Source organism: Lycium barbarum, chromosome 4 (assembly GCF_019175385.1).
Source record: "Lycium barbarum isolate Lr01 chromosome 4, ASM1917538v2, whole genome shotgun sequence".
Taxonomy (NCBI): Eukaryota; Viridiplantae; Streptophyta; class Magnoliopsida; order Solanales; family Solanaceae; genus Lycium; species Lycium barbarum.
In genome coordinates this window covers 47,002,493-47,021,896 of record NC_083340.1, presented here as the reverse complement: position 1 = coordinate 47,021,896, position 19,404 = coordinate 47,002,493, and the positions used below count along the sequence as shown (strand labels likewise).

General features: G+C 36.0%; 1 protein-coding gene across 4 annotated transcripts; it reads left to right on the top strand.

The window, feature by feature from the left end:
* Positions 1–1,551: 1,551 nt before the first annotated feature.
* LOC132635982 (uncharacterized) lies at positions 1,552–8,846 on the top strand. 4 transcript variants are annotated; one of them, XM_060352605.1, is made up of 8 exons: positions 1,556–1,939; positions 2,853–2,892; positions 4,121–4,191; positions 4,598–4,692; positions 5,959–6,026; positions 6,685–6,795; positions 7,003–7,165; positions 8,528–8,846. In XM_060352605.1, the coding sequence occupies exons 1-7, from the start codon at positions 1,732–1,734 to the stop codon at positions 7,139–7,141; spliced, it is 732 nt and encodes a 243-aa protein (XP_060208588.1). In that variant the 5' UTR covers positions 1,556–1,731; the 3' UTR covers positions 7,142–7,165; positions 8,528–8,846. The 4 variants fall into 4 exon arrangements, with proteins under 4 accessions (XP_060208589.1, XP_060208588.1, XP_060208587.1 ...); XM_060352604.1 differs by lacking the exon at positions 8,528–8,846 and adding an exon at positions 7,914–8,003; XM_060352603.1 differs by lacking the exon at positions 8,528–8,846 and adding an exon at positions 7,744–8,003 and having other exon boundaries at positions 1,557–1,939.
* Positions 8,847–19,404: the final 10,558 nt, after the last annotated feature.

The following is a 19,404-nucleotide window of genomic DNA, read 5'->3' as shown; positions in this document are numbered from 1 at the left end:
CCCCATTCCAGTACTGCATGTAATTCTGAATTGAACTTTGAGATCATTTGCTAGAGAAAGAATAAGGACTAATATTCTGTTTGTTTAGAAGCTCACCCATTTCAATCACTAAATAGCATTACATTTTGTTACAAATTCATAAAAGTATTATTCTACTTATAATGTTAATGAACTTAAATAAAAATCATAAATACTTGGATTAAAAAAAATTATATATAACATAAAATGTATTACATAAATTGAGGATTGAAAAAACAAGGTGAAATAGTCATTGCATAGGATAAAGGGGGAAAATGTCTATTATTCAAAGTTGGTGGGGGGGGGGGGGGGAAATTTTTAAAGTAAAGTTGGGGTGAAAATGATTTTTCACCCAATAAATAAAGGGAAAAGGGTCAGATTTGCTCCTATAATTTCATATATAGATTAAATTTGCACTCCGTTACACTTTGGGTACAAATTTACCCTTCCCATTATGAAACTTATTACAAATACCCCTCACTCTAACCGAATGTACACGTGGAGGGTGACATGGAAAATGACCAATTAAATGTAAAATGTAAGCACGTGGAATTTATGCAATTTATTAATCAAAAAGAAAATTTTGAAAAGAAAAAGAACCCCTAATTTCTAAACCCACGGGCTCACCCAACCAACCCTCCTTCTCATCCTTCCCCATGAAAACATGGCAACAAAGAGAAGCCAGAGCAGTATACTTTTAGGACCCGTTTGGCCATAAAAATTATTCACTTTTTCTTTTGAAATATTTTTTCACTTTTTTTTGGAATATTGATCATGAAAATTTTAAATTGAAGTTGTATTTGGAATTTGAAAAACAAGAAAAACTTGTGTTTTAAATTTTTCACTTTTTTCACAATCAAAACAAGTACATTTCAACAAAAAAAAAATATAATTTCAAAAACTATGACCAAACACAACTCAAACTTCAACTCCAAAATACCAAAAAGTGAAAAAGATTTTGATTTCTATGCCCAACGCCTACTTAGTCATAGTTCTCAATTCTCTCAAATTTAGGTCCCAGAAATGTGGATGTATCGGGTACAAGCTTGAGTAGAAACTAATGAACTGAAACTTTTTACAATGATTCATGTTTCCTTGTACAGTGACACTAGCTAACCGATTAATATACTTCTGATCATGAGGCTGAATAATGGTAGGTGGATTTCAAACGCCATTGGAAGTCGTTGATTAGAAATTCCACGATGATTAGTCTGTGTGTTCAGCTACTTGGCCGGCGGGATTAGAAACGGAAAGGGGGGCAGAGGTGGTTGAGTGTTGGTGGGGATTCAATTTTTTTTTTTTTGGTAAAATAAAATATTACTCAGATTCTTTTTAATTAATAAATAAATTTTAAAATAAATTGCATAAATTCCACATTATTACATTTAATTGATCATTTTTCACGTCACTGCTCCACGTGTACATTTTGTTAGAGTGAGTATTTGTGATAAGTTTCTTAAGGATAAATTGTACCCAAATATAACGGATGACAAATTTAATCGGTTTACTAAACTATAGGGGCAAATTGATGAGAAGGGTACAGGTACCACACCAAATTGACTATAGGGGCAAATTGATGAGAAGGGTACATGTACCACACCAAATTGACAGGTGTAGTTTAAAGGGGGTAGAATGGTAAATTCGAGATGCTGAAGCGGATAAGACACTGCTCTCTTCTCCGTTGCCAAACAAACACATTCCGGCGAGACAGAGATGACAATTACCATCTACACCCCTGCGCATGTTAGCACTAGCAGCCTAAATTCCCCTTCTCCGCTGCGACGAACCTTGTTGCCGGCGGCGAGATGTCACAACACCCCTGCGCATGTTAGCGCGTTATTCTCGGAGAAAAGGCGGGAAAGCAGACGATTGGTCACAATATCCCTCGGTGTCCTGCTTCAATGGCTCGCCGCACCTAAAGGTGATTTATTCCCTTCATTCTAATCAATGCTAACGTGCGCCATCATCATTGCTGTGCGCCTTAGTAATTGCTCCCTCTGTCCCAAATAGTTGTCACGTTTCAACATGCATCGTAAAATATTGCTCAAGATTGTCTCAGTTTATGTGGCATTTTTCATTTTTCGAGATTCAAATTAGATTAACTTTGTTTGCATCTATAATACCAATTTCGATCACGATCTCACTTATATAAAATTCTATTGCAGCCAAACACGGCCTTATACATGACCAGAGGATTACGGATGTACTTCCTCTGTCCCAATTTATGCAACTTATATACTCCCTCCATTTCAATTTATGTGAACTCATTTGACTGGGTACAGAGTTTAAGAAAGAAGAGAAAAATTTTAAACTTGTGGTGATAAAGGAGTCACATATTTTGTGTGGCTATAAATCATTGCATAAAGGTAAATTGTTTTCAAATCTATAGAGGAGTCATCCTTTTTGGCACGGATTAATAAGAAAATAAGTTCACATAAATTGAAACAGAGGGAGTAGTAATTTTGGTATAGTTTTTGAATGTCTAAATTTTTTATTTTAAATATTGAGATAATATAATTCAATTTAGAAGCTTCAAAGATGAGTCAAATTGACTCTCAGGAAGCGAAAATTGCCACATAAATTGGGCAGAAGGAGTACATTTTGCAATCCTCTGGTCGTGTATAAGGCCGCGTTTGGCTGCAATTGATTATTATATTAGTAAGATCGTGATCGAAATTGGTATTGTAGATGGAAGCATGAAATTGTCATTTATATTCAGTGCTCTGTGTGTGTGTGTGTTGTGTTTTTCTTTTTCTTCTGCAATTTGTTTTGGATTGATGGCAAATATTACAAGCGACCTAAGTAAGTTGATAATGGAAATTTTTGGTTTGCAGATGCAGTAGAAGCTAGCCCTTTTGACAAGTATGTTAAAAGGTGAGTGCAAAAATTGTGGAAATTTGGAATAGGTTGCATATAGAACTTTTATGCTAGTTGATGAAAATATGGCTAATTTACAGAAGTGGATTCAGCAGATAAGTACTTAAGTGCACGTACACCTGATCAAAGTATATAATATATATGAAAAAATTAAAGAAAGATCATAAAAATCTGTATATATATTAAGGGGTGCACCTGAGGCATTTAAATCTTCGATCCCCTCCATACTATTGTGTGTTCTTATAGCTTGTAAGTTGTGAGTTCTGACCATTGAACTATATCAAGAAGCAGAGTTAGGCTTGATTGCCACATCTATGTAGCTGAATGGGGCAGATATTGATCATGTTTAGCTCCAGCCTCCATTAATCTACCTTAATTATATGTTTCTCTTTTAATAACAATAAGCTTGATGATATATATAATAACTTGAGTTTGCACTTAGATCTTTTTTTTTTTTTTTTTTGAATCAGTAGTTTGCACTTAGAAAAATTTAGTGAAATGAAAAAAAGAAGGAACTTTTTCTAGTATGATAATGAAGGAGGCGAAGCATTGATAGTGATTTTGTTTAGTTCAGGAAAGGTTTGCATGGTTTCATTTAGCCCGGCAATTTGAATGGAGTTATATCATTTTCTTTCTTCCATGCCCCTCTCATTCTCAAGTCAAATTTTCAAATCTTGGGCAATCTGCGTTATGAAGCTGGCAACACTAATGCAGTTACCAGTTTCAAAAAAAAAAAAAACTGGCAACACTAATTTCCCCAAGTGGTGTTAACTATTCAAAATGCGCAAAGTTTTGGGTTCGAAGCACTGTTGTCTATTTCCAGGGATGAAACTTGTATTTAAGGCTAAATTCCGTCCCCCGGTCAGAAAAAGCAGTTTCCATTCTTTCCTCGAGGGAATTATAGTATTGCCAGCTTTTGTGTTTTCACAACTATTGATATGTCAGAACATAAGATCAAATAGCTTGTATAACTCAGTGATGTAAGGAGACTCTGTTCAATATGGCTCCACAATCTTCATTGACTTTCATCACCTGTGTGCCTAACTTCACATCTGCCAACCTGCTTTACTTAGCTACCGTGATTGGTGAAATTGGCTTCTGCTGAAGTCATTGTCAATGTGCTTTCAATTAATTTTATAAGCCTGTGATACTTTGTGATTTCGTTTAGGGTTGAATTGAATTGTTGCGGTCATTTAATTATTTTAACTTTTGATTTGATAACTAGGAAACAGCTTGATCCACTGGAGGCTTATGTACCAGCTGTGCTGCTGGCTGGGGTGCAGATTAAGGAATTAGGTGACACTTTTGTACTTTCACTATTTTTGTTTCCTAACATGAAAAACTTAAATATCTTCCATTCATGCTGCGATCCACGAGTTTAGTTACCTTTACCTCAAAAAAAAGCTTATCATGGATAAGTCTTAAAAAATGAAAACTTGTCGAGGAGAGGTGTAGTAATGTACTTGAATTTATTTTTCTAAAATATGATACTGTTATACTGATTTATTCATTTATTTCACTTCTTTAAATGTTGACACTGCTTATGGAATATCGTGTGTACGCCACTAGACCCATAATTCTAGGTTCTTGCAAATTGCCACATTTTACCAAGTGCTATACCATTGGAGTACCGTTAAGCTTTAAAAATTTTATTGTGAGATTTCACAGTATGATATTTACATGATCTTTTGGCATTTTATAGAGAAATCTTTAGAGGTTGATGAACCTAAATATGGAGATTGCCGGAATATATTGCGATCTGGTCCTGCATCATCTCTTCGTGTCAATATTCGAGCAGTAAGTTAAGGTTTTCCCACACCCCATCCTCAACTTAATGAATATCATTTTCTAACGGTTGATAATTATCAGTTTCTGTACGCCTTTTGTCAAAATTAGGAATGTAGCTGATTTAGTTGGTCTCCATTCTACTCTTGGATACAGTGTACATCCTAAGCATGAGTGAAAATATTATTGTACCAGTTGCACCATATGATTATTTATATCGATTGAAGAAAGCAAAGGAAAAAGGAAATTAAGAAGAAAAGAATACTTATTCAACAAAAAAAAAAAAAAAAGAATTAACCCTTAGGATATTCTTTTTGAGAGTCAACTGCAATTAGACTTTGACCAAGTTTCATTAGTGATTTTTAAATATGTTGAGACGATTTTTGATCTCGTAGGATATTTCATGTAGTTTGTAAATATCTAAGTCTTACTTTCAAAGCATGAAGTATTTGTCAAGTTGACTCTCGTAAGCTTTAGGGGTGGAGGCAGTATGGGAGGAACCAAAGGCGAATCTAGGATTTCTAGAGCGTGGGTGCACTACTAAAGAAAGGACAAAAAATATGCATTTAGTGGGAATCGATCCTTGTTCCTCTTGGTAAATAACTAAGCTTTTACCAAGTGCACCACTAAGCCTTTTTGTTGCATGGGTGCCATCAGGTAATATTAGATCAGTTCTAGAAAATATGTACATAAAATATCTAGTTTTGTGGAAGGACCATGGGCTCACATGCCCCTGGAAGGAACTAGAAAAGATTTGAAGAGAAGAAAGCAAGAATTTCCTCATTGATCTAGAAGTGCTCTACTATGGCATATCTGCTGCATGGTGCTAGTATGAACGTTTGATATCATTTGAGCCAGCTCAAAGACCAAGCTAAATTCCAAATTAGAGAATTAGTTAGCAATAAAAGACCATTGCAAGTAGCATTTCTTTGACAGGTTATCATCTGTCTATCAAATCAAGGGAGAACATCCCAAATGCTCAAATTTTAGTTACTTAAGAAAAGAAAAAATCTAGGTACATATAAAAGAAAAAGCTCCAAATTTTTAAATATATCTCGTTGCTTGGTTTGAAAATGGCATTGCACTGAATTTAGATATTCACATGTTCGACTTATTCTAGGCAGTTATTTTCTCTTTTTATTTAGTTATGTAGTTTGTGACATTTTTTTCTTAATTCATCTATTGGTTGTTGTACAGAGAAATATCAAAGGTTTCTTCCTACTACAAAAAGTTGATCAAATCTTGAAAAAACTCTCTTATCTTTTCATTCAATTGCAGATAGCACAATATGCAGCTGATGATGGCAATGGTAAATCAGCTTTCAGTGATGTTGATCAGTGTCTGAGGTACTACGTCGTATATTTAACTGTCAACCTGAAAAATGCTGTTTAAATACAACGTCATGCAGTAACATTATAGCTTTGCAGTTCAGATTTTCTATTAAAATTTGCAATAGCTGCACAGGATTATCAGTCTATTGAATAGAAGATGTAAGAAAATTTTAAAATGTTCTTGGAACCTAAGTTGCACGGACTCTTCACTTTGGATGCCACACCTGTGTTGGATTCTCAAAAAATACACTACTTTTGGAGAATCCGACACGCACCCGTTGATATTTTTGAAGAGTCCGAGCAACGTAGGTTGGAACACTGATGATTTCACTAGGACTTTCTCCCAAAGAGAGCTCTGTAATTGATCTTGATCCCATTCTATGGTTCTGAAATGTGACTATTTAATAGCAGTAATTTTTTGCTGTAAGCTTCATGACTTTTTTCTTAATCAAGGTTGTCTGCAAAAGATCATGCCACGAATGTGCAGATATTAACAAACTGCCAGTGAGAGATGGAACAACTTCAAAGAGGAACATCCTTTTAGTATATCCTTGTACCTCGCTAAACAAAAAGGAGCACTGTTACCAAAATGCAAATTGGACCATCATATTGCATGCAACTTTGTATTTTTACTCTCACGTGATGCTATTAGTGTTTTTATTCTTTCGTGCAGTGCGTTGGAAGGACTTGACTCATTGCTATTGCGTGCATCAAGAAAGGATCCAGGGGCCTCAATTGGCTCGATGAAGGCACAAATTGTTACTGCCCTAAATGCATTGGACAGGTCAGGCTCCTTTTCGTTTTATTCGTTTTATTCCCTATATCCATTCTGGTCTATTCAAATAAAATAAATAATTTGTCTTTCAACCTCAGTGGTTCTTTAAATCTCAACTTATCCCTATACAGTTAACTAGTTAGAGCTTTCGCCAACTAGTTGCCAATCAGATTCTCCAGAAGGTTGAATTATGTTTTCCTCCTGTTCTTCCTTCAGTCTTCTTAAAAATGTCCCAGCTGATGTGCTTGACAAGGGAAAGGCTGTAGCTGATTCATATTTTTTCGCTCGTGAGGAAGATGTAGCAACTGAGAAAGTACTGGACCCTGATCTGAAGCAACTGGAATCTATACTGTAAATACGAAGCCTTTTTCTTGACCAGGTCTGATTGTTTCATCCTTTCAAAGTTTTTGTATTGCTCAAGATTCAACCTATGAGTTGATGTACCACTTTGTTTGGATGGTTGTTACTTATTGTTTCATAATGTCTCGCATTTTGATGGATACAACGTTTGGATAGATCATATTGTTCCCGTCGTTACATAATGTTAGACATCAACAATCTATATATATAATAAAGCTAGGCATAGATAAGGTGATGTGACACCTCTCTCTAGCGAAGAAACCTATTTGTCCTTTTTCTCCTTTTTTTGCAATTTTTTCCTCCTCCATCCTATCTGTTTAGCTTATATTAAATATTATAAAAATTAAACGTCTCTTTCCTCCATAATTATTTCTTAAAACTGAAAAAATATGTAAGAGTAATGACTATGCTTTTCATCTTCTCTTCATGTCCTACGGATTTTTGGGTTTTCCCCATTTATTTGCATTGGAAAAAAAAAACTGAAACATTTATTTGTTTGTCTTATGGTTATGAGTCATAATATGACCTTTCTAATTCCATTTAACGATTAAATATTCATTGCACATAAGGGATCTTATAAAAGGTATTTTGGTGCAGGAGAAGTCTACTTGCTCCTCCTCTCTCTCAACCACAAATGTTTATAATTGCAATATCGATTGTGCTTCGGATCTTTGTTAGGCTTTATGTTAGTTTGTGGTATTTCTTTTTACCCTTTTTTGTTTATAACAATTTTCACGTTTTGTTGACTTTAGATTTTTTTTTCCCAGCCTCACTTCCTATTTTTTGCAACTTGGTGATAATTGCTGCATCAACTGTAACTTTTTGAGAAGAGTAATTTGCTTCTTATTGCTCCTCGATTTGGTTTTTATTTTTCCCTTCATATTTCTTCCTTAATGTTCAAGCAGTAGAGTTTCTGTGTATAAATGAAATTTTGGGTGATGCACTGTTTGAAAGAAGAGAATCATTGAATGATTTCTTATTGTGAATTATGGTCAATTGTTGTAGCTTGTGCAAAATAATTGAATATTAATAGAAAAATAAAATTGATAATTAACCATGATTTATTTTTCTAATAATCGTTTCTCACTCATTAAACTCTTGATGTTCCCCTATATTCAAGAACTATGTGAGAGATTTATAGATAGTATCATTAAAGGTTGTTTTTTAAAAAAAAAAAAAAAGTTTTATTATAATTTGGTACTTTTGATTTTGAAACTATGTTTTTGTCGAAAGCCTTGAAATTTTTATTTATTGTGCGGCTAGAGACTTTAACATTTCTATAATAATATTGAGCTCTCTATTTATGAATTCTGGAAATTTGAGATAATAACGTCTACTTCTTTAATAATGATGTGCATGTGCTAAAAATAATTACTTGCAGGTGGATAATACTAAAAAATTCAAACGGGAGGACTTTTATAGATTGTAAATAACTTTCTATCTTCTTTTTCTGGTTTTCTACCCGGTGGTCTGATTGTATTCGGATTCGCGTAACGTAAGGTCCTTTCGGGGGAAGCACTCCCTACTAAGGATTTTTCTATACACAGGGTTCAAATTCGAAACCTCTGATTAAGGGAGGAGCAACTACATCCGTTGCACCACATTCTTTGATGATCCTATGTTGTTCTTATAGCCAAAGTAAAACTATTTTTTTGTTACTTTGAAGTTTAGTGGGCAATAGCATGACACTGAAACTTATTCATCATTTCTTTTGTATTTATTAGTTTAAAATTTTAGGCAAGTAAATAGGTTTAATTGCTGGTTATATTATATGATACTATAAATATAATATTTATGCTTCATTAATGTTTCATTTTTTGAAAAATGATGTATATTTGTCTAAACGGATTATCCTTCAAATCTAGCATTTTATTTTTCCCGATGAAAATTATAGCCATTTGAGATTATTAGAATTGAATCTATTCAAGAATTATTATGGGCGTTCTTAGAAAATTAAGATCTTCCTCCATGAGTTTTATTTGTTGATTATGAAATGTTTATTTATAATAATAAGGATATTGGACTTAGATTATTCGCAATTTCTTTAAATGTGTGTGTAATCTAACTAACATCTACAAATACTTTCATATTGCTTATTCAATCTCCAGTATTTTATAATAATAATAATAATGATTTTCTTTTCATCAATGAATGACATTTGTGTATGAGTTGATGGTAATATCTATATTTGAGTTGCATTGGTTCCTCAATATAAAAAGTTAACTATTTTTCCTTTTGATCATTTCTAGAGTGTCAATTTATTGCGAGAACTCCTTTTTTGAAAAAAATTAACTCTATTGTTGGTTAAAATGTCTCGGGGCTAAGCAAAAAAAATTATCTTTTTATCCCCACTTAATTTATACAAAGATCATTCTAAAATTCACTGGTTTGAAGGATAGACCTACAAGAAAAGTAGGGTACAGTGTAGAGCTATCATAAAAATGTAGGATAAAGGATAAAATATGATTTTATAGATAATAAGTAAAGACAAAATGAGAAAAAATAAATAAAGGAACGATACAATAACACCAGATCGGTCGTTACATAAAATGAAACTTTTCGTCGTTACGATACAATAAAATTACAACCAAAACAAACATTGTATTTAAGCTAACAACACAATACAATACGGTAACAACCATCCAAATAAGCCATATGTCACACCCCAACCTTGGGGATGTGGCTGGCACCGGCACCCGAAAGGGCCGAGCGAACCAACTGTGATATCTAAACTCTATAACGTGAATCATAGGCCGACGAGGCCGCTGAATAACAATAGTAGGAAGTATATCATAACAACCTGCAAGCAGAAAAGGCCCAACAACACATATATGCATAACTAGGGCCGACAAGGCCACAACCAAGAAAGACAACCAGCCAGAAGGCCGGCAAGGCCAAACACAATACCTGCACACTGACTGATAGTATGTAAGCCTCTAAGAGCACTAATATGCATCAACTGGTCGGGACAGTGGCCTCGACGTAGCCATAGCCATACTTGATATATATATATATATCCTATTTGATGACTCTGACCAGCAACTTCGGAGAATGGCGTGCGAACATCTCTGCTGAACTCTGGTATCCTACTGAGAAAGGTACACCAATCTGTCTACCGCACCTATGGGCATGATCACAGCGCACAAAATGCGTCAGTACGAAATATGTACCGAGTATGTAAGGCGGTAAGTGTAAACATAACATAAGCATAAGAGATACGGATAACCATGGGAAGAGATCTAGAGACAACCTGAAACTCTGAACGAGGCCACTGAGGGCGACCATAATCATGACATAAATGTAAATGCATGCCCGTAAAATCATTCCTCACTGTGGAGGCATATATCATCTCATATAACAATAATAAATCCCTCTGTGGGGTGAGCTCATCATCATAACATCATCTCTGCCCAACTGATCAGTGGCAATGCACAACTACGTGCCTACCCGGCGCCTACAACACGGCTCGATAAAGAAAGAAATACATCTAGGTGCACAGCTACGTGCCTACTCGGCCGCCTACAACACGGCTCGGTAAAGAAAGAAACATGTCTAGGGGCACATATAAGTGCCTACCCGGCCGACTATAGCGCAGCTCGGTAATGAAAATAAATACATATATATAAGTGCAATGAAAGACTGACCTCGGAAGAAATATCATGGAAAGAGTCGGGGTGACCTATCGTCATTATCCTCCGACTATCATTATTGTCACTACGTTTATCATTATTTGATCATTAGGCCGAAGAAGTAAAAGTACAAGGAAACATCTTGTTATGAATTATTCACGAAGCCAAAGTTAGCCAAACTCTTATGAAATATGATCGACACAACTTTTATCGGAAAGAGTGTGCTAACGAGAGGTTCGTCACCTTGGAGCTATAGACAAGAAGATAAGGATTAACTCAATTAAAGGAAGTACTACCAACTCAACTTTGATGTGAAGAGTACCATAACTAATATCATTCTTCATTCGATAAACAAGAGGGATACGAAATGTGAAAGGTACTTCAATATAAGTTATTCATGAGAAAAGGGTAAGCTTAACCATTTTGGGACATAATCGACACAAGTTGAACGGAAAGTCTTTTAATCGATAGCCAAAAGGAGATGTGGACCATAATTTTGGTACAGGTCATAGATGAGTATGTGTCAGCTCAATTATCATGGAACGCGATCGATCCAAGTTGGCGGAACAACGTTTCAATGAAAGGTCATTTGAAATCTAGTCATGCTACAAAGAGAATGGAAAGCCCTACATACCTCGTCGATGGAGTTATATATGTTTCCCGAGTCCTCGAACGCCTTACGAATGATTTCCTACATAATACGGACTATTCAAGATCAAAACCAAGGTCATAGCTTATAGAAATCTTCATTTAGACATTTAATCGAGCAACTCATGGGCATGAATTTATAGGCCCTTTTTGTAGCGAAAGTTTCCCGTAAAACGCTACCAAATTCTACCTTTCTACTTCTCCTCTTCAATATGATCCCATCCATATCACCATAACTCCAAACAACACAACAAAACCATATAAAACAGCCCAAGAAATAAGCTAAGTTCGGGAAAGTTTCATAAGAATATAGAAGAGCTTGTTCTATGGGGGTTTTCACCAATTCCTATGATCAATTACTTGTATAAGTTCAAAGATATCAAAAGGAAGTTAAAATATACCTTAGTTCATGAAAATCACTTCAAACGCGAAGTTACTTCAAAGCAAGGTTTTCCTCCGAAAGGTGAAATAGTGAAGAAATCATAATTTCAAAGTTGCCAATGTTGTTCTTCATGTTAAAGTTGATATATTTGCTCTTGGTTTGGATTGAGATTGATGGAGGATTAACTGGAGAGGGTTTGAGGGTTTTCTAGGTTGGGGATGGTGAGAAAATGGAAGAAAAATCGTGCAAGGGGCCTATATATACTTGGGCAATTTAAAGCAGCACACTGTTCTCGCGGCATTGCGTCCCTCGAAGGAAATGTGAATTTCTCTCTACTCCGATGTCGTATCGATGAACGGTAAAATGCACTAGAAACTAGACTTGTACGGCTTCGATCACCCCGTAAATCCAAGTAGATTGAGAGAAAAGCTCTGTGACATCTGACCCAAATTTTAGTGAAATTTACAAACTTAACTTGCGACGCCCTTTGTCGACTTTTGTGTTACAACTCGTTTGACTTCCCAACTTAACAAACGACCATTATACGATTAAAAACTTCATATTATTATTATTTTCTTAGCATGTGAAGAACTCCTAATCTCACCCAAAAGTACAAGTTATCATATTCTCAACTTGCTGACTTTTGACGAAACTCATGCTTCTTTAATTCATTCACCCTCCAAATCTTCCGCCACTTACTAATATTATTTATACTCTTGTAACCATTTATATTAATAAGCTCAATCCATTTTAACTTCAAGATAGTTTCTTTTTGAACTTGCGTCGACTAACTCATGATGCGACTTTAACGTGCGAAAATCTGAGGTACAACATGCTTCCCCCCTTAAGAACATTTGTCCTCGAATGTTGAGGAATATTCTAACTCTTGGTATTTCAAAAAAAAAAAATTGGCAGATTTTCCTCTGTAAATATGACTATCCAAAACCTGTCAAACAGCCCAAACAATTGTCCAAAGCCACATAGGGCCAATCAACAACATAATAATATCAATTCGGTCCCTCACGACCGTCTATTTATACAAAAATCATAATAAGTCTGTCATAACTTACCTCAACCGTCCTTTGCTGAAGTCTGCAACATACTGGCCATATCTGTCTCAACAATAAAATCTAACAAGGTATATAAAAATTTAATATTTATAACTGGAAAGAAGGTATCTTATCACACGAGCGTCGGTATAAATCTGAGGTCTGAAACAGATGTCGGGGTATCTAGCTTTCACATCTTCCCTTGTATCCTTATGTCGGTTACCCGAATAGAATTCGTTTGAGAAACTTGTCATTATCACTAAGATGTCTAAAGGAGACGGGGATGTTTAGTCCTTCACCCTTTTTCATTCCTTATTACTATTTATTGTACCAAATCATGACTCCATTTTCTTATTAAGAGTTACATACTCGAATGGTGGTGATTACTACGAATGAACTCAAACCACCTATGTTACATGTATGTTTAGTATGAGCACACATATCCTCTTGGAAGGGCCTCTAGAATTTTGCACCTTAGTCTGGTAAGATAAGGACTGGAATCCTACGAGATTAAGTCGTTTTATTTCTATTTAATTTGGCAAAAATCTTTCAACCATGAGCGTAGTTTGAACAAACCAGAACTAGTTCTACTCACGATTTCTCAAGGGAATTAAACTCGCGATGGACGTTGCCTAACCCCGAAATAACACTCCGTATTATAGCTTACAGCCTTCAACCCAAACTGAGTGTAATAGTTTCATTTTCTAACAACTTGTCGGGCTTATTTCTTGGATTCCTTGCACAGTTAAGTGACATATTTCATCTCTAGCCTCAGCACATAACGGGACAATGGTCCAATCCTTGTCGATACTCTTCATATCTTATTGTCATATCCATTTTCACTTCTAGTTCCTTTCATTTACTAATCCCTTTGGTCTGGTCCATATCATCCTATTATTTGCAACGTTACTTATCTTTTGCTTCGGAACTTAATTGCACCGACATCCTTAACTTGTATAACGAATCTGTTTACAATGGTTACATCGTGTTCAGGCCTCCATTTCCCCAGTGCTCTATGTCTTAAATACAACTGTCTCTTCTCAATATGCTTTTATTTGTCTTAGTTATTTAGTCTTTGTTTGAAATTTCTATTTCCTTTCTCGTACCTGAACTTGCTTGCAATTATCGTTACTCCTTCTATATTAGTCTTCTTTTTTATGATTGTCCCCTTTTTCATTCACGTATACTTTCCCTGACATCTCCTAATTATCGAGTACATTAGACTTCCTTTGATAGCTTCCCCCCTTATTGGGGCATCGTCCTTTCAATAATTTCCAAAGACTTCACTTTATTACAACTTCTGTTCCTATCGTCTTATTCTTTCAAAAAAAATCCTTGTGTGTCAACTACTATCCTTCACCACATCCCTCATATCGAAGAAATTCTTGTTTTATCCTTTCGTGTAGAGATATCATCCATGTCTTTTAACATTTTGTCCTTAGTTAATTATCCTTCATAGTCAACCTCCTACTGCGAGCACTCCCTATATTAATATATATATATATATATATATATATATATATATATATATATATATATATATATATATATATATATATATATATATACTGATATATTTTTTCTCGTACCCGTTGGTGACTATTATTCGCTTTACGATAACTTTCACTTCCATTTTTTGATTTTATTCCTTCTTATCAAAATACTCCTTTATCTTAAGCTTTCATGAAAAAAATATTGTCTTGGATTAGTCACACTTTTTCTTATTGCTTTGTTGCTATTCGCCCTCTGTTTACAAGCTATCAATGTCTTATCCGTTTTATAGAATCTCTCATGCTTCAATTTCTTCTCAAGATACCTTGTAAATGTTGATTTTTCTTCCATAAAGCTCACCTTTCTTCTAGAGGCATTTCATTTTCTAACCTCATCCCATCATGCTTCCAAGTCCGCCGATTAGGATTATGTAGCTCGCCACCTTGCTATTTCGATTCTTACCGTTATCATCCTTTTTGTCCAGCTTCTTGTCGTTATATTTATCGTATCTAGCCCGTTCCCTTTCTATCTTTCTATTAACCTTAATCCTTTATTTACTCCAAGAATCTTGTTCAAACACCCTATCGTCGCCCATTTCCTCTATGTTTATAATCCCTTCATGTCATGGTCTCCTTCGTATTCCTATTAATCGAAGATTTTTGTTATAACATCTCCTCCTACCAGTCCTGTTTCTTTTCCTCACCACTCCTACTGAAGGCATCATCTACAAATTTCACACGCGCATTAGCACAGGTCTCCAATTATAACTTAAGTGATCGTCATATAAGCCCCCAAATTAAAACACCGACCTTTACTCCCTGTCAAGGTCTGCGACGCCACATGTGGCTCTGCAGGCTCTGCCTGTGTCTCGCAGGTGCTGTCTTGGTGGCCGCAGGTTGTGTCGGCCTACGCTTAGATGCGGAACTTCCGTCAAAACTTACTTCCGATGTTCCTACGAACCTAAAACTTTCCCGAAACAATTTAACTATTCTAACTTATAGATTCCTGTTATGGTAATAGCATTACCTTATATTCATAGAGTCATTGGCTTTATTCTGCATCGCTCCTCTTTCACTCACTTTTATCGAGTCGTTGGCCATTCTCTCTCATTCTTCCTTCACTTATTGTTACCATAATGTCCTCCATCTATGGTTAATTCCTTATAATTCCAATCCACAACAGAGAAGCAATACTATTCTCAGCATAAAGAAGTCTATCAACTAGCCGACGAATGGTGAGCCTGCTTTGACATAGTTTTACGGCATTAACCCCTTCTAACTCCCCTTTAAGATTTGTTTTACACTATCAACCCACGCATGAATACATATACGTCACATTCCCAGCCACTCAATATAACAAAACTCGCTCAACATACACACACGATACAACTATCAGTTCAAGTACACCATTTATCCGTTTCTCCCATCTTAGATTTATGACATCATCGAATCACACACATAAAGAGGAAAGGAGATCTTACTTTGGAACATCTTCCCACAATACCAAATCACAACCTAACAATATTTCTTATCACTCTGTACAACAAAAGTAAGATTGGCCTGTCAAGCTATCATATAATACCTGCTTATAACACAACATCATCATCTATTCCTTCAACTTACACCTTGTATTAACTATATACATCTTAAAATATTACGTAATCTCATCAACAGTCAGATACAAATTTTCAAATCTCGACAAGTCAAGGCAGCCCAAATACAATACAAACAACTTCAACAGTCGGGTTTAAGAATTCTGATCGTTGCCTCGTAAGTTATTACCGGGGACATACTTTAGATACTCATACTAGCTCATCGAAAATCATAGAAAAAAAATCATACCTTGATTGCCTTCGTTCAAACTCTTTACCTCTTTACTTCACTACAAGGTAATCTCTGAAGCTCTTGGATTCACATTAGAGGGTGGAAAGCGACTAATACCTTTTTTCGGCATCCTTGTTCAGTTTCTCTTAACTGTACTTTTCTTTCAGATCACCATTACTGGAAAAAAAAAAAAGGACAAGATGAGAAATAGTAATTCAAATACTTATGACTCCGCTCTATTCGCACGATCTAGATTCAAATGAAGGCAACATCCTAAATGCCCCGTAACATCCTGATTATAAATGTGGCGCGCTACACATCCATAATCAAGACTCAACTAGACACGGCTTATAGACATCCCTAGGACAGACCTGCTCTGATATCAAGTTTGTCACACCCCAACCTTGGGGATGTGGCCGACACCCGGCACCCGAAGGGGCCGAGCGAACCAACTGTGATACCTAAACTCTATAAAGTGAACCATAGGCCGACGAGGCTGCTAAATAACAATAGTAAGAAGTATATCATAATAACCTGCAAGCAGAAAAAGCCCAACAACACATTTATGTATAACTAAGGCAGACAAGGCCACAACCAAGAAAGACAACCAGTTAAAAGGCCGGCAAGGCCAAATACAATACCTATACACTGACTGATAGTCTGTAAGCCTCTAAGAGCACTAATATGCATCAACTGGTCGGGACAGTGGCCCCGACGTAGCCATAGCCATACTCGATATATATATATATATATATACATGCATGCATGCATCCTATTTGATGACTCTGACCAGCAACTCCGGAGAATGGAGTGCGAACATCCCTGCTGAACTCTGGTATACTACTGAGAAAGGTACACCAATCTGTCTACCGTACCTATGGCATGATCACAGCGGACAAAATGCGTCAGTACGAAATATGTACCGAGTATGTAAGGCGGTAAGTGTAAACATAACATAAGCATAAGAGATACGGATAACCATGGGAAGAGATCTAGAGACAACCTGAAACTCTGAACGAGGCCACTGAGGGCGACCATAATCATGACATAAATGTAAATGCATGCTCGTAAAATCATTCCTCACTGTGGAGGCATATATCATCTCATATAACAATAATAAATCCCTCTGTGGGGTGAGCTCACCATCATAACATCATCTCTGCCCAACTGATCAGTGGCAATACACAACTACGTGCCTACCCGGCGCCTACAACACGGCTCGATAAAGAAAGAAATACATCTAGGTGCACAGCTACGTGCCTACTCGGCCGCCTACAACACGGCTCGGTAAAGAAAGAAACATGTCTAGGGGCACATATAAGTGCCTACCCGGTCGACTATAGCGCAGCTCGGTAATGAAAATAAATACATATATATAAGTGCAATGAAAGACTGACCTAGGAAGAAATATCATGGAAAAAGTCGGGGTGACCTATCGTCGTTATCCTCCGACTATCTTATTGTCGCTACGTTTATCATTATTTGATCATTAGGCCGAAGAAGTAAAAGTACAAGGAAACGTCTTGTTATGAATTATTCACGAAGCCAAAGTTAGCCAAACTCTTATGAAATATGATCGACACAACTTTTATCGGAAAGAGTGTGCTAACGAGAGGTTTGTCACCTTGGAGCAATAGACAAGAAGATAAGGATTAACTCAATTAAAGGAAGTACTATCAACTCAACTTTGATGTGAAGAGTACCATAACTAATATCATTCTTCATTCGATAAACAAGAGGGATACAAAATGTAAAAGGTACTTCAATATAAGATATTCATGAGAAAAGGGTAAGCTTAACCATTTTAGGACATAATTGACACAAGTTGAACGGAAAGTCTTTTAATCGATAACCAAAAGGAGATGTGGACCATAATTTTGGTACAAGTCATAGATGAGTATGTGTCAACTCAATTATCATGGAACGCGACCGATCCAAGTTAGCGGAACAACTTTTCAATGAAAGGTCATTTGAAATCTAGTCATGCCACAAAGAGAATAGAAAGTCCTACATACCTCGTCGATGGAGTTATATATGTTTCCCGAGTCCTCGAACGCCTTACGAAAGATTTCCTACATAATACGGACTATTCAAGATCAAAACCAAGGTCATAGCTTATAGAAATCTTCATTTAGACATTTAATCGAGCAACTCATGGGCATGAATTTATAGGCCCTTTTTGTAACGAAATTTTCCCGTAAAACGCTACCAAATTCTACCTTTCTACTTCTCCTCTTCAATGTGATCCCATCCATATCACCATAAACAACACAACAAAACCATATAAAACAGCCCAACAAATAAGCTAAGTTCGTGAAAGTTTCATAAGAATATAGAAGAGCTTGTTCTATGGGGGTTTTCACCAATTTTTATGATCAATTACTTGTATAAGTTCAAAGATATGAAAAGAAAGTTAAAATATACCTTAGGTCATGAAAATCACTTCAAACTCCAAGTTACTTCAAAGCAAGGTTTTCCTCCGAAAGGTGAAATAGTGAAGAAATCACAATTTCGAAGTTGTCATGTTGTTCTTCATGTTAAAGTTGATATATTTGCTCTTGGTTTGGATTGATATTGATGGAGGATTAATTGGAGAGGGTTTTCTAGGTTGGGGATGGTGAGAAAATGGAAGAAAAATCGTGCAAGGGGCCTATATATACTTGGGCAATTTAAAGCAGCACATTGTTCCCGTGGCAGTTTGCGTCCCTCGACGGAAATGTTTCTCTCTACTCCGATGTCGTATCGATGAACGGTAAAATGCACTGGAAACTAGACTTGTAGGCCTTCAATTTGATAGGTGGATCACCCCGTAACTCCAAGTAGATTGAGAGAAAAGCTCTGTGACATCTGACCCAAATTTCAATGAAATTTACAAACTTAACTTGCGACGCCCTTTGTCGACTTTTGTATTATAACTCGTTTGACTTCCAAACTTAACAAAGGACCATTATACGATTAAAAACTTCATATTATTATTTTCTTGGCATGTGAAGAACTCCTAATCTCACCCAAAAGTACAAGTTATCATATTCCCAACTTGCCGACTTTTGACTAAACTCATGCTTCTTTGATTCATTCACCCTCCAAATCTTCCGCCACTTACTAATATTATTTATAGACTCTTGTAACCATTTATATTAATTAGCTCAATCCCTTTTAACTTTAAGATAATTTCTTTTTGAACTTGCGTCGACTAACTCATGATGCGACTTTAACGTGCGAAAATCTGAGGTGTA